Raw genomic sequence first — 15,343 nt, 5'->3', positions numbered from 1 at the left:
GCATGCGCACGTGCACACACGCGCTTCTGAGTACGAATGAAGGAAAAGCGTGTGTAGGCTATGCGCTCCTTAATGGTAGTAATCTCTAAAATGGCCCATAAGGTTGATTTAGGGCTTGCGGAGAGACAGATCAGCCAGAGTTGAAACAGCAGGATGCTTCGTCAGGAATATGCTGCGCTGGTGCTTGAACAGGGAGCGAGGGTGGGGGAGGAATACTGTCTGTATGTGTGTGATATCGAGTCCTGTTCTTTCCAACCAGTGGTAATCAGTTTACCTATAAAATATTCATTTCTATCAAAGGGGTTCAGGCTGCGGAGTTTAGCAGGCGACGTGCTGTACACAACAGATAAGATAAAGGGGTAACCGAGTCCTCCAGAGGGATTCGATAAGGAAGGGTCCTCGTTTTCAATTTCCTTGTGTATACGGCATCTGAGACGGACTGGGATTCAGATGGGCTTTCATTCAATTACGCCTCTCTCATTCATCCTCCCTCTCACACACTCCGTCTGCCTTCATCTTCGTCTGCTCCTTTCATCCTGCTGACCTCCTCCCTCTTTCCCAATTAGTTAAAGGGAACCCAGATGAATGCTCCCCTGGGAAACCAGTACATCAGTGACCAACCACTACCGCACACACACACACACACACACACACACACACACACACACACACACATACTGTAGTTCACCATGTCAGACTAACCTAACATATTTGATGTTGAAATTCATCACAGTTCTTGTATATTGGACCTATATCGATTACTTGGGAGCATTGTTAAATGTATATTTTCACAGAGTCCAATGCTGGCAGTGTAATAGTCAACAGATCATCACACAGCAAAATAATATGGTTTGAAGCCATAAACTTGCGCTGACCACAACAAATCATTTGTAATGGAATGGCCTTGTTTGTTAGTAGGCTATAAAAACGTGGCAATGAATGACAATAAACTTTATTTCTATTGGGCCTATCTCAACGCTGTGCAGAGGCAAAGACTCATCACATATCGAGAAGAAAATCTAACTTTCCACAGAGTTCGATTAGAGCGGCCTGAGCTGGCTTGGCGCCAGATCGATTGTCCGCATTGCGCAGGCCTGCACAGGATTGGAAACGGTTCCTCTGAGTTACAGCGTGTCACCGACCTGCGGGGGAGCCGGACGGCTCTATCAGCGGAGCTGGGCGGACGTAAAAGTATTTTGATTAAACGTTTTAAGTACAGTAGATATTTTTTGTCATGCAATTTGGCAAGAAAAGGCAGAAGGTGTTATGGCCTGGGATTGTGAGTGTGCAAAATGGTTCATCAATTACGAAAATAACGCTTCTACTATCAGTAGGATGGCAAATCACTCAAGTTTACACAAAATATACTTATTTCATGGCAATAATGCACAGCAACTAGCAAAGATTAGACTGATATGAAGATCAAACTTCATGTAGTGTAGGTCTGTGAAGTTCTATTGACATATCTTTGCTCTCTGATGTCAATCTGATGTAAACATGACCAACAAGCTTTTTGTGAAATAAAGATCTGTTTTAATTCAATTCAAACATTACTAATGTAAAGGAACCTTTTCCTGTACCATAATGTCAATCCTCGTATCAAAAGCTCAATCAGTCTGAGAGGGAAAACAATGTCTTCAGTCCATTAAATCAGCATATAAACAAAGCCAGCAGCGGGGCAGCAGCGCTTCAACAGGGGGCAGCATACTGCAGATTAGGGCTTTAGCTACTCTTGCTAATCGGCATTTGTGCGCCGGTTTATGTGAGAACTGTGATCTTGATTATCCTCATGTACAGGAGCTGAAGTCTGCTGTTGCTTTGTTAATTAAATTGTGACCTGAATTTAATCTGTATTTGATCTGGTCACAGTGTCTCTGAAATGTCAAGCTGCCGCAAAGCAATTTTGCTGTTTTCATGAATTCACCACACTATCTGTTTGAGCTGAAATGTGCCCATGATTTGATTTGCTGTGTTGGATCTGGGCGTGTTTCCATTTGGATTAACCTTTTCTTCAAAAATGACGCAACGCTGTACATTTACTTATGTTTTCCATACTGGCCAATAATTCAAGCACTTGTGAATTCCTGATAGTGAATTCAACCATGCATCAATCAGCTAAATAGCATAGCCAGAGTGCTTAAAAGCTGTGAAACATATACACACATCAAATAAATGAAATGGCAACAGAAATCTCGGCACGTGCATCTAGTCCTCCAAAAACTGAAGTGGTGCGTAGTCATTTTGAGTGTCGTTTCCAAGGATAGCTTTGAGGAAAGGGACAACTCTGAAAAGATTAATGTGGAAATCTCTGGAGACGGCATCTGACTCCACAACACCGCCGGCCTTGCACAGATTCTTGGTCCCCCAGCTGACCGTTCCAATCTGTGGAGGAAACGTTTGGTTACTTAACACAGTCAGCAAGTACTAACATGCTAAATTTAAATTCAGATTCAGATCATTAGAAGGGTTTCATTCCAAAATGTTTGCCACTAGTTAATATTCATCTGTTTTAAATTCTATTTTAAAAACAGAACTATTTTGTGACTCTTAATGGCGTCTAGCTTTAATAGTGACCCACATTTTACTTTACTTTAATGTGAGCAATCATTTTATTAAAGTAGGGGTCAATTTTTTCAACTGGTGTATCTCTAATTTTGGAATAACACTCATCATTTTTTTGATTTTTCACGATTTTAAATATAAGGCAAGGAACAGTTGCTTACCTGTATTGTGCGATGCTCGTAGTTCTTGAACACAGCGCCACCAGAGTCGCCTGTCCCAACACATATACACATGCATGGTTACACACACACACACACGCACATACACACACACACAAAGGGCAGCAGTTACTGATCTGCTGAAACCTTCACTCATATTTTGCTGCTGTTTATCTGCTGTTTCCTTGATGAATCACAAATATTAGGACCATGGTTAGGACCATTTAGATTAAATGGGTTACCCCATTTAATCCCACCAGTCACAATTGTTGCCAAAACTTTTTTACATAACACATTCACTTTTTACCATGCATGGAAAGTGCAAAAACCCCAAACAAACAAACAAATAAAACAGTAAGAAGGCAAATTTATTCATATCTTGCTTAATAAGTGAGGCATAATAAGAAAGCTAGGCCAGACACTCGGTACATAAAACAATACTTTTATACAAGACATTTGCACCTTTACCTGTGATAAGGACGTGACATGGAGGGAACGTACCTGTGCATGCTATGTGATCTCTGCGAGGCGTCCGGCCACCAGTGCACAAGAAGTTATCAGTCACAGCAACCGTCGGATCTTTTGTCGTTATGCCCTTTGCTTTTAAGGCATGGCTGATACATTCATTTCTCTACATTGGAGAGTTGGAAAGAGGTAGAGGGATGCGTTTAGTGTCTGGGTATACATTAATGCATTGCAGGCTGAAATCAAGACAGCAGACACACACACACACACACACACACACACACACACAGCAGTCATAACAGAGGCACAGTTATCTGGAAGAGGCATCATATATGCCAAAACTCACATTATCGCCAAGCTTAGCGAGGACATCTTTTTGCTCTATTTGGGGGTTCTTGGTCAGGAAACTGAGTTCTTCAAGATGAGTTTTTAACAGGAGCTGCTCTGCATTTAGAGAATACACAAGCGTTCACCAGAAGAGTTTTTACTGTCCATGCAGGGCCATGTACAGTAAATTGTATCTGAGGGACTACTCTAATTTAATGGCAAGTGTTGGAAATATTACTCAAAGATAAACATAAAGATATGGAATAAAAAATGCAGTAATGATTTATTAAGTCTTATCTATATATAATGGCGCTACAACGCGTCTTGGTGGAGCTGTGTCACCTTGTTCCTTGCAAGTGGATTTACCGACCAGTTTCAGAGCTTCATTGGTCTCCTGGGTGCAAGGTATGCAAATAGGTCTGAAAAAGATAGCAAAAAGGATATAATATGGAGAGGGGGATGTGGCTTGTAAACAACTTTCAACAGGTGATAGTTGTTTATCTCAAATATGCATAATTCAAAACATAATTTTTCCAAGGGTATGTCTGATTTTGTGATGAATCTAGTAAATCTTCTAAGTTGTGTAAAAAGGTTTGTGTGTGTGTGGTGTCTTCACAGATAAGATGTAAAGACTGTTTTATAAATGACTCTCCAGGCAGGACGGAGAACATATTGAGAAGTGAACAGACAGAACTCACTCTTCACATCAAATTCAAGCAGGAACTACAATGGTGTTACAACCTGCGTGCTTACCTGACATCAGTGGAGATTTTAACATCTTCCTCCAGTTGGATGAGAGCCACATCATAGTCATAGAATTCGTCCACTCCCTCACTCTTTTTAGAATCAACATTGTAGTCCGGATGTAATTTGAAATTTTTGACTTTTTTAACTGTGAGGGGACACGGTCGAGAGCAACAAAATCAAAATCTTCAGTTATTAATAACAATAAACAATGGAAGTCATACACCATTCATGAATCATTTGCAAATGGTTACTCCACAGAATATCATTGGCTCCCAAACAGCATTTACTTCCTTGTCTTTGATAATGTGTTATAAGGCCCCTAGATTCACTCCCATGTTAAAACATGTGCAACATTTCGGCCCCCACAAATAATGCAGGCAGCCCTTGGGCCAATCGGTAACAAGATGTATCATCCTGCCAAGTTTCATCAAATCAGGCCGGTGGTTAGGAGATTAAATAAACGTTTTGCGTGTTACCTAAACCCCGTCCATCTTTGATGTCGACCTGGACGTCAGTGGGCAAATCCTCAAATTTGAAGCAGTGAGCAGCAGTCAAGACAAACTTGGGGGTCACCAGGGAGCCGAGGCATTTCCGATTCTAAAATTAAGTCAAAATTATTTTCCTTATACTTTAAATAATTATTTTCATAAAGATTTTACACATTTTTACACAGAACCAAATAAGCAATTTGTTGTTTTCATGATTACAAAGCATAACGTCTGGCACCACTGTACTACTGCTACAGCAAGAGCAACCTGACATGACATCAAAATCCTACATCTGAAGTCCTGATTCCACTCTATTGTTATTGGTCAAATCTGTTTGAATATCAACAAAGTGAGTTCCTCCAGTGGGAGGGGAAGGATGACATGTCAAGATTTGAAAACATCAACAGAAATCACAAAACTGAGATTCAAACCTGTGATGTCATCAAAATGTTAAATCTTCAATCCAAAGCAAACTAATCATTTTACCATGAACAATTGTAATGACTATAATTCATCAGTCTGTCATATATCATAATCTAGTATAAGGGCATAAACTGAATTGTCGATGTATGTAAAAGATATTTTGTACTTCCCATATTCAACCTTGCAAACCAATTTCACATGTGAACAATGGAGACAAATAAAAAAATGTATATTGAAATAATAATCACCCCCTTGACGGTAATCTGAGCCAGCCATGGATACATTTTCTGTTTGCTTTCTTGGGTTTTAAGATTGTCATACTCCCTGTGAAGACCACAGAGACCCTTCACGTCGTCTTCATCTGCATGAAAAAACAAAAAAACAAAACTTAAATACATAACCAAAAATAACACCAAATTTAATCTCCCTCAAATTCATGAAAACAAATCACATTTGCGTGCAGCCGCCAAAGAATGACAGAACAGGGAGTGGGGGCAGAAACTGATGCTCTTAATAGAATGATTAACTCTTTATATAGTTGTATATAGGTTTGTTTCTACTTGTATACTTTTGAATATTACAATGTAGCCCTCTAGTTTCAGTTAGTTGGAGTAAAAAGTTGCCAAATGTTTGTTTTTCCCATCTGCAAATCTCTTTTTTTAAAGGTGCATCAATATATTATCAAACTAATTGTGATACACTGGTATAATTACCGTAAACAAATGAGACCATGGTGGAGATAATTGGTAGCCTCTATCTCATGGAAGTGGTATTGTTAATGCTAGTGTTAATCAAAATTAAGACCGCATTACCCATAAACCCTGTTACTCCCAGTCCCTTTTGCTCAGTTTGTGCCGCACACCAATCCAGCTGATTTCCCATGATGTCCGACCTCATGGCACACGGTGTAAAACAACTGGTAGAGGCTCCCAATCTTCTCACCGATGGTTTACGGTAATTATACTAATCTAAGCATATAGCTCTAAAAATCTCAGAATGGAGATTTAGAGTATTGGAGGTTTTCTCATAATTAATTCATAATTGGATCGTAGAGCTGTTCAGCACAGTGCAGCAGCAAGGAGCCGCCAGACACTTCCAGTTAGTCCCCAAATTGTTTTTAAAGGTCTGCTCTAGTATCTCTTTGTAAATATGATGCCTTCATTAAATGTTACGTATTGCGTCTTCCTGCTCCATTGACTCTCAGTGGGATACTTTACTGTCCCACATGATGATACCCCCTCCACCCCCGCCACATCAATGGTGTCAGGCTATTTATCGTATAGAGACGGCATAAGATTAAGAGTGACGATTATACCTGCTCTTTAGTACTTAAAGAAATAAGAGACCATGCTCTCTTCTCCGATTATGATCTCACCACCTCCACCCCTCCTGTCTGCTGAGTTACAAAGTGGAGATGGATGCTGAGGTGAGCACTAAATGTCTTAGCTTATATTTGGATTTCATTTTCGTTTTTCATTCCATTAGATGAACAGACAGCTAGTCTTCCGGGGGTCCAAACGCATGAAATGCAACACAACAAACTACAACAACTTACGGGAAGGAAAAGAAAGGAACAGATCATACTAAATCATTTTGCATGATTTTTGTATGATAGGAGGAAGGTAGCAAATAATGGCAGAGATGTGTTGAGATACTGACTGATCTCAAATCACACAAATAAGTTTGAAAAGACACAGGAAGCAAACTGTGTTTCTTCAAATTCCAAATTCTTCCACTTTCACTTTCACAGACCACTTACCAATGATCTCATCAAAGGTCTCCTGCAAGTTGTCGATTGCCTTTAGTCTGAAGTAATGCTTGCCACCCGTCCCTGCTGTGAGGGGCTGCAGGTCGCCATCATAGATGTCAACTCCAATGCCAAAAATGTAAATGTCTGTAAGAGAAGGACTGATGAGACGTAGCCCCTGTTGCATACACCTTATTGAATTCTGCTGCTCAAACTTTTCTTAGCAAGATACCAGTATTATATTGTAAGAGGGTAATATACAGTAAGTGTCAGTAGGGAAGAATCTGGGTGAGCAACAAGGCCGAATAATTGCATTCATTTCAACGGCAACAAAAATCACCACTAAATTTACAGCCACTCTATTAAGTTATGTGATAATAAAGCTGTTAACCTCACCAAGATATTCTTCTCTCAACTGCTGGTTAACTGCACCAGTGTAGTTCATGTATACCAGGTTCTTTATATTTGCCACAGTATGTAAGGGTGAACCGCCCATATTATAACCACCTGCAGCCAAAAAAAAAACAATGCATTACACTGATGGGAAACAATAGTTTTACTCAGTATAGAGATTTTGAAAATTAAACACTTTCTCTGTCTTACCCTTTGCTCTAACATACAAATACTTGAAATGTTTTGTGTACAGTATATTAATTATACTTTATATAACATGTGTGTAATTCCAAAAGAGTGCTGATTACCTTAGCTGATTAAAATGACTCTTCATTCATTTGAACACAAACTCATATTCAAAGGAATTAATGGTAGTGTGAATATAGTGATAGCTAGTGAATTGCTGCATATTTCAAAGGTTGAATAGTTGTAGCATAAATGTTTGAAGGCATAATTTTAAAAAAGTGGTGCACGTGATTTCACAAACTTGCCACTTCATTGCTGAACTAAATACATTAAATATATGAAGAGACTCAAATTACCATCTGTGAAAAAGATCAGAACGTGATGATGATCCTTAAAACCTTCTCCAGCCTGTTGCTTTATAACCCCAATTCGCTCCAAGAAGGTAGAGAAGGCAAGGTTCAGATTTGTTCCAGCATCTTCTCTCTCTGTGGGGGCAACACACACACACACACACACACACACACACACACACACACACACACAGGGTAAGGCTGGATAAACTGAATTAAGTACATAGTTATGATCAGACAAAACAGTATTTCCAATAATATTGTTGATCAATTTGACTTACCATCTACATTAAATTTATCCAAGTCATCCAAGATAGACTGAAGTGGTTTTTTGTTACCGCCAAAAAAGTTAATTATGTTGGCAATCTCATGTATTTTGGAGGAGAAAAAGAGGATGTCATAATTCGGACTGACTGCAAAAGAGGAAATCTGTGAAGGGAAAAAGCATCATATGTTAGTTAAACACAAGGTGGCAGATCTGTACTGTAAGACTGTATACAGCATGAACTATTCACACAACTCTGTAGATGCATACGCAACTTGTAAAAACTGTGAAACTGTTGTAAAATCTTACACCAAATATTTCAATAATGCAATGTCTCTTTATGCATCAAACTGCTTATGGTTGTTATTTTGTTAAGTGATTGATACATTTATCAGCAGAAAGAGTAGCTAGTAATATGCTTTGGCATCAAGTCAAGGGGTTCATGCCAAGAAGCCTCTATTAAAATTATGCTTGTGTAATTCATAATGAAATGTACTTCTAATGGGCTGTTTTAACCCTGGTAGCCAACTGGGATTCGATTATGTTTGTACACTGTAGCTCAATGAGCAGAGCGAGGCACTAACAGCGAGCTGAACTGGGTCAGAGGCTTCATGACGCAACTAGGACCAAAAATATTTGACTTCATGGTAAAGTGCCTTAAATAAAGTCAACCATGTATACTGCCTGCCAGTGGGGAAACTATTAGGACAGCCATGTGAAATGAGCTGATTTTTCTGTAGACCGATGAAAATCATGTTTCTCATTACAAGATGAGTATAAAGTATAGATTGTGAGCTGACATTTTTGATTATATATTAAATTGTTTACTTACATGTTCAAACATGCCAGAAAAATGGCTTATTCTGCAGCTGGTCCACATGTATTGGGACAAATTACTTCTAAGTAAATTAAAGTTTTGAAGTTGCTCATTATAACTGAATGAAATTTCTGACCCATAAGCAATACTGGCTTGAGCTGCTCTGCCAAGCCCAGTGCAGCCTCTCGCATGTCATCCATCCCTATTATACAGAAGATTGACTAAATGTCCAGGCTAGTTACAATAACAACTATTTTTCAAACATGTTTTAACAAGTCAGCAAATGTATTGCCAGCATCCATCACTTAACAGTCTCTACTTTGTGCATCCTTTGATCAGAGCCAACAATCAGCAAAAAAAAAAAAAAAATCCCAAACTTTAACCAACACAAATTTCCAGTGTCATGAATTTCCAAAATCACTGAATCAGCAAATTTTGAGTGAGAAAATACTGTGAGGATAAAAATGTTGAGTTACGGTTTAGTTTGTGTCAGTCTAACTAGTGTTTTAACTCTTTAATCAAGAGCAAAGGTGTCTATTTCTTACCTTTATAAGAAGTTTTTTAACAGCATCTGTCGCCTTTACAATTTGGTCCTTTTCAATGCTCTCAGAAATATCCACGGCGATATAGATGTTGAGTGTCCCATTTTTTGTGATCCTGATTTTTCTCCCCTCTTGAGTGTCCTCTGAAAAATCACCACCACCAAATTATTGTTATTTTGCCATAAACATGAAAGGATTTTTTACCATGCATAAGCTTTTTTGAAGTGTGTCAATGGTCAGCCGTTACACCTACAATTTGATTGTGTCATTATTTAAATGTATTTAAATGGATTATCTCTTATCCAACAGCAGTGCTCAGTTGGGACATTGGGGTTCCTTTGTGAATTGCAATTGCAATGCAACCAATATTCTACTAGAGATGATGACAGGTTCTGCCTCGCTCCTTTATTTCACCTTGTTTTCAAGTCTAACAGGTTTCAGCCCCCCAACATGGCCGCTAACTGACACCATGACCCACAAGGCTTTGATACTCAAGGCAGAATAGCAGAATTTGTTTGAGCAACAAGAGATTGCAATGCAATGAATGCAGGAATGTTGCGACATTTTCGGTAACGTTGCTCTCCAACTTGAACCAAACAGTTGCCTAATGTTTCCCCACCTTAAATGTCGTAAGCAGAGGCAGCTTGGTGTTAAGATTTCCAATTTCAAAATGGAAAGGTTGCTCATTTTAGCTACACAAAATGGTCACTCAAAAATGTAAGACTTATTTCTTCTTAAACCACGAGGACCTGCAGCCAAACTGGAATGGGATGAGCTCCTGTTCTGCCTTTGCACCCTTGACAAATAATAGTAGCCTAATGACAAAAAGATGAAGAAAAAGATGACTGTTACATGATCAAATCTAGCTGTGTGGCTATTTCTATCAAGACAGCGAGCAGACTGTGTTTGCCACTGAGCTCCTTCCCAGGCAAAGTGACAGAACAGGCAGGGTGAGGACGGACAGGGCAAGATCGCCTGAATTTGCTGTAGGGAAGGGAACATTCAAATTTATATTAAAATACAAATTTGCTTTACTGGACAAAGACGTGTGCAAAACTACAGGATTATGTTAATATACAGAGGAGTAACTTTGAGGGACCACTGAGCCAGGATTAACTGAAAAATTGAATGAATCATGACATAAGCATTCATTAGTTTCGAATTGAACAAAACAAATATGTCTTTCACTATTAAACTACACTATTAATACTAGTCATTAGACGAAAAGGAAAACTGTTCCAGAGACTTACCGGTGGACTCTAAGATGGTGAGGCTGTTTTTGATTGAACTGCCAAAGGCCTCTGACACCTCCAGAGGAGTGTCATAGGTGTGTTTGTCTGCAACAAGCAAAAGCCACATACTGAACCTTTCACGTCTTGCGGTTTATGACAGATGTGAAAATGTGAAAATGTTAAGTTCTACTATTGGAGAACTGCTGCCCACACAGAAAAGGCAGCGCTAAGGAAGGAAAACAGCCTCCGCACACTTTATTGAACTAAAACATTTTCCCCTAAGCTTTCCATCCTACATGACCTTCATCTGATGATGGTCATGTATAAGTGAGTTCAACTGCTTCTGGTCTGTTTTCTAGCATGACTCTTGAACCTTGTCATTCATGTGAATAAGGAAAACTGCTTCTGTCAGGCTTCCAGCAGAGCTTTTCCTGTCACAATTTTGGTCAAATAACACAGAATGTCATCAGCATAGGTGTTGTCTTACAGTAGCATGCTGGCTCTGTCCCGGTCCACTGGCCGTTCTCTTGACACACTCGCTCATTTGACCCCACCAAATACAGGTTGTCGTTGCAGCTGTACTCCACCGTGTCATCAATGCCAAATATGTGACCTGTTCTAATGGCTCCAGCTGGAATACCAGGATCAGCGCAGTGATCCCCGGCTGCGTTCAAATAGGACAAAAGACAACAGTCATTGCTAGTTTTATTATTTGACAAATGAGGAGATATCACAGACCTGAAAGAGGAAGACAGAGAGAAAGAAAGCAAAGAGATAGCGTGCTGGTTAGGACTTACTGTCACGGCTACATATGGGAGTGGCACCAGTCCACTTCCCGTTTGGCAGGCAGACGCGCGTGGTTGAGCCGCGCAGTGTGTATCCAGAATAGCACTCAAATCTGGTCTCATTGTTCACATAGTACCTCTCCTGAGGAGGGAAGACATTTCCATACTCCAGAACATTGGGGTCAGGGCATTCAATCACTGCAAAACAACATAAAAGGGATTTGAGTTATCATGTAGATTAGACGCTCACTATGGGGCAACATCGTCATCCTCATATCAGGGCAGGTTGGCGCTTACTCTTGCATGTCTGATGTAAAAATCTTTTTGGCAGTGGTTTCCATTTGCTAGTGAGCTGGCACAGGCGTGACAAGGCGGGGTACGGGTAGAAACCCTCTGGGCAGTGGTAGATCAACGTGCTGCCGCTTATCAGCTGCTTGGTCAGTGTGTAGTGACCTCCTTCAATCTGCATATTGTCATCGGTGCAGTTACACCGAACACCACCACCTGAAAGAAAAATACAGTTTATTGTTATGTGGAGTATGGGGTTCTCTATTCCATCTATGTGGCTGCATTGCTTGAGGCAAATATACATGTGCAATCAAGATATTAGTTGCAAATCTACAGTGAGTATTCATCAACGGTGGAGGTAACTAATTACATTTACTCATGTTACTGTAATTGAGTAGCTTTCTTCTGTACTTTTTCTTAAAGTAAATTGACAAATTCTGGCGTCAACAGTCAGTATGCAAGGGAGAGAAAAGTAGCCTAATCTGGCTTTACTTTGTACACTTTATTTTGTAATTTCCATTTTTTCCAATTACTGTAAAATAATCTAGTTTGAACCCTGTCATCTCATCCTTTTGCAGTTGCATGGGAAAGATCAAGATGCAACAATGTTCTCTTTTGTAAGAAGTAACTCAGTAACTCAGTACATTTTAAATGAGCTCCTTTTTACTTTTACTTAAGTAGATTTTTACACCAGTAGTTTTACTTCTACTTAAGTAAAATTTCAGCAAAGTAACAGTACTTGTAGGACATCCTAGTACTCTTTCCTCCACTGCTAGTCATATTTTAGGACCTCATCACCTTAGTAAAAAGCAAAATGTATACATTTGGAAGTTGGCACTATGGGGACATTTTACATACAGCACTAGTCAGCTGGCAAATACTAAGCCTCGCAAACCTTAAAAACAAATAAAACAAATAAATGTGTGATTTATTAGTTCAAGTGCATTCGTGACGCATTTCTGTTGGTTACAGTAGATTTCTCACTGAAACCTCCTCAGTCTTTCAAAACACAGTCAAAGGGAGTGAATCTAGAGCTCTGGATCGACAATGTCAAGTTTATCCGCTCCAAACAGAAGCAAATTCTCACTGGATACAAAAATCAGGGTGTCATTTTTCCCTATGCAGTTGATGCTACTTTCGATTTTTAAATTGTGATATGTCAGCAAATATTGTCTCATGACCATATGCATTGTTGTTATTGCAAACAATCTCTTAAACTACAGTATATTGTCCCATTACACATGATTTTTTTTTTAGAAATTATATTGTAAATTATCTAGAAAATAGTAACAAGAAAGTATGTCAGAATACACACTGACATAACATCTAATCATTTTACAAAAACTCAGATATTTTGCAAAAACCAGACTAGGAAAATTTTACAAGTGAAAAATTATATATATAAATAAAAGCAATCTCTAAATTTCCTTTATCTGTAGTGAAAAGGAGCTCACCCATACACAGGAGACATAAAAGAACAGCAAAGCAACTCCAGTGAACAGAAAACCCCATGTTGAACCTTAAATTGAGGAACAGCTTAACAGTGAGGCGATCTTGCAAATGTTGGACCTTTATTTCAACCATCCTGTCACTTATTAACATCGTGACAAATAACAGGAAATCAATAGGAAGCGTCAAGCACTATTTCCCTGAAATTTTAGCATTGCATTAGACTTCTCAATCTTTCTAAGCTTGTGTAATACCAGTGAAACCAAAATAACTCAGTTTCACTTCGTTGTTTGACTAATGTAGAATTAGTAGAGCAAACTAATAATTAAATAAAAGCTTAAAAGTCACACAATGTGCAAAACAATTGTTGCTTCTTACTCCCAAAACACTGACCCATTTCTGGATTTATTTTTATTTGGACCTTGACAAAGACATCTGGAGCATTTCAGTAAAATACCTCAATAATTTCCCTGGTCACCTCTTCAGAGGATCATTTTGACTGTTGTAGTTAAAATATCGCTCAGTTAATGGAAGGACAGACTAATCAGACGTGGATTAGTCTGTCCTGACATTTAGTCCTCCAGCTCTCCTTTTTTGATCTGTGTTTCCCACTCGTGTACAAACAAGGTCACATGTCGGTTAAAACAACAAAGAAATTGTGAAATCAACACTTGCTTCATCATTTCCCAAAACCTGCACCAGTATTGAGCATAAGCTATTGACCCGTTGATTTAGTGATTCATCGAAGTGCTTCTTCAGCTCAACAGAGAATTTGTTGGTAGTTTACCCTGCAGTGATTTATATTAAACCACAAACTACAATCTACTGGCTGGAAATACAGAGGAACATTTTTTATTTAAATTTGTTCAATTAATCAGTAGACCGTTGATTTTTATGCTCATGCCATTTATGATTTATTAAATATGTGATAGATCCTCAAATCACTGTGAGGAGTCAGCCAGTGACAAATGAACTGATCAACTGATAAATAAATAAACTGAATTGTCAGCAGGGAACAACTTGTACAAAGTTTTGAAGACTGGGGATGAGTAGGCTACACATATAAAAATGCAGACACACACACACAATCACACACACTGTCACACACACACACACACACACGCACACACACACACACACTCTCTCTCTCTCGCTCTCTTAATGTTGATATGACAGGGTTATACTCTCTCAGAGCTGAAACAGCAGTAAGCCTGCAGAGTGTAATTTGATGGCCCTCTTGTGTTTGTACCTATGAAGTGTACCTTCATTGGCTTGAAGCTAAATTTCATCAATATTTTTCTGCACTGATAAATAGCCTGATAATATCATTCACTGTCCTCAGTCCCTCTCTATGATATATATATTTTTTAAGTATGAATAGAGTTTCTTCAAAAATATAATCCCTCCAGTGCTTTCAAACAATGATAGAGAATCTTCCTCAAAACCTGGGTGTTGCCGTTGTTTTCTCTCCCTGTGTGGGCAACAACGTCTTGAGCTTTTTCCTTTAATAAACTCCATGAATCACAGATGTTGTCCAGGTCACCGGATCTGGTTTTTATTAAAGAAGGGCTGACTTGACAGTGGCAGAGAGAGAGAGAGAGAGAGAGAAGATGCAGGATGAATTAAATCAAGCATGAGAGAGGCCAGAGAGTCACAGGGGATTTTGAAGATTGCAGAAGATGGAACTGAATCTAGGATTTTTTCATGTGAAAAGACTGGTAAGGCTGCAACTGGTACTACTCCTACTTCCCCCCTCTGTCCAGTTGCACACTTGCACTTTAACTGTACATATCACTGATCCTCTAATGTAACTGTACTTAACATCCATTGCACATATCTGTATTTGACTCATTGCACATGTCTTTTATTCATTGCACATATCTTTATTTTTATTTTGTGTTGTATATATTTTTTATATTTTAATATTGCCTACATTTTTTCTTATTTTTCCTCTTTTTTCTTATTCTTACTAGATTTTATGTTGAGAAATTCCTTACATTGTACTTGGCGAATAAAGTTCTGATTCTGATTCTACAACGGAAAGTGGGATTGGTAACATTGTAAGACAGTAGGGGGCGATGATACAACATATTGGTTGCCAACCGCCGTAAAATACAAG

The 15,343-nt window shown here is 38.9% G+C and overlaps 1 protein-coding gene across 1 annotated transcript; it reads right to left on the bottom strand.

Annotated features, from left to right (window-relative positions):
* Positions 1-1,528: 1,528 nt before the first annotated feature.
* LOC139910760 (complement factor B-like) lies at positions 1,529-11,905 on the bottom strand. The gene is made up of 17 exons (XM_071898174.2): positions 11,785-11,905; positions 11,500-11,685; positions 11,190-11,366; positions 10,721-10,807; positions 9,474-9,613; positions 8,128-8,275; positions 7,853-7,981; positions 7,314-7,424; positions 6,930-7,064; positions 5,419-5,531; positions 4,736-4,856; positions 4,266-4,404; positions 3,855-3,931; positions 3,532-3,629; positions 3,222-3,351; positions 2,724-2,773; positions 1,529-2,382 (listed from the first exon to the last, which is right to left on the bottom strand). Coding segments are annotated over exons 1-17 (2,019 nt in total). The 5' UTR covers positions 11,786-11,905; the 3' UTR covers positions 1,529-2,205.
* Positions 11,906-15,343: the final 3,438 nt, after the last annotated feature.

Source organism: Centroberyx gerrardi, chromosome 11 (assembly GCF_048128805.1).
Source record: "Centroberyx gerrardi isolate f3 chromosome 11, fCenGer3.hap1.cur.20231027, whole genome shotgun sequence".
Taxonomy (NCBI): domain Eukaryota; kingdom Metazoa; phylum Chordata; class Actinopteri; order Beryciformes; family Berycidae; genus Centroberyx; species Centroberyx gerrardi.
Note: the sequence above shows the minus strand (reverse complement) of the source record. Positions and strands in the feature narration are given on the sequence as shown.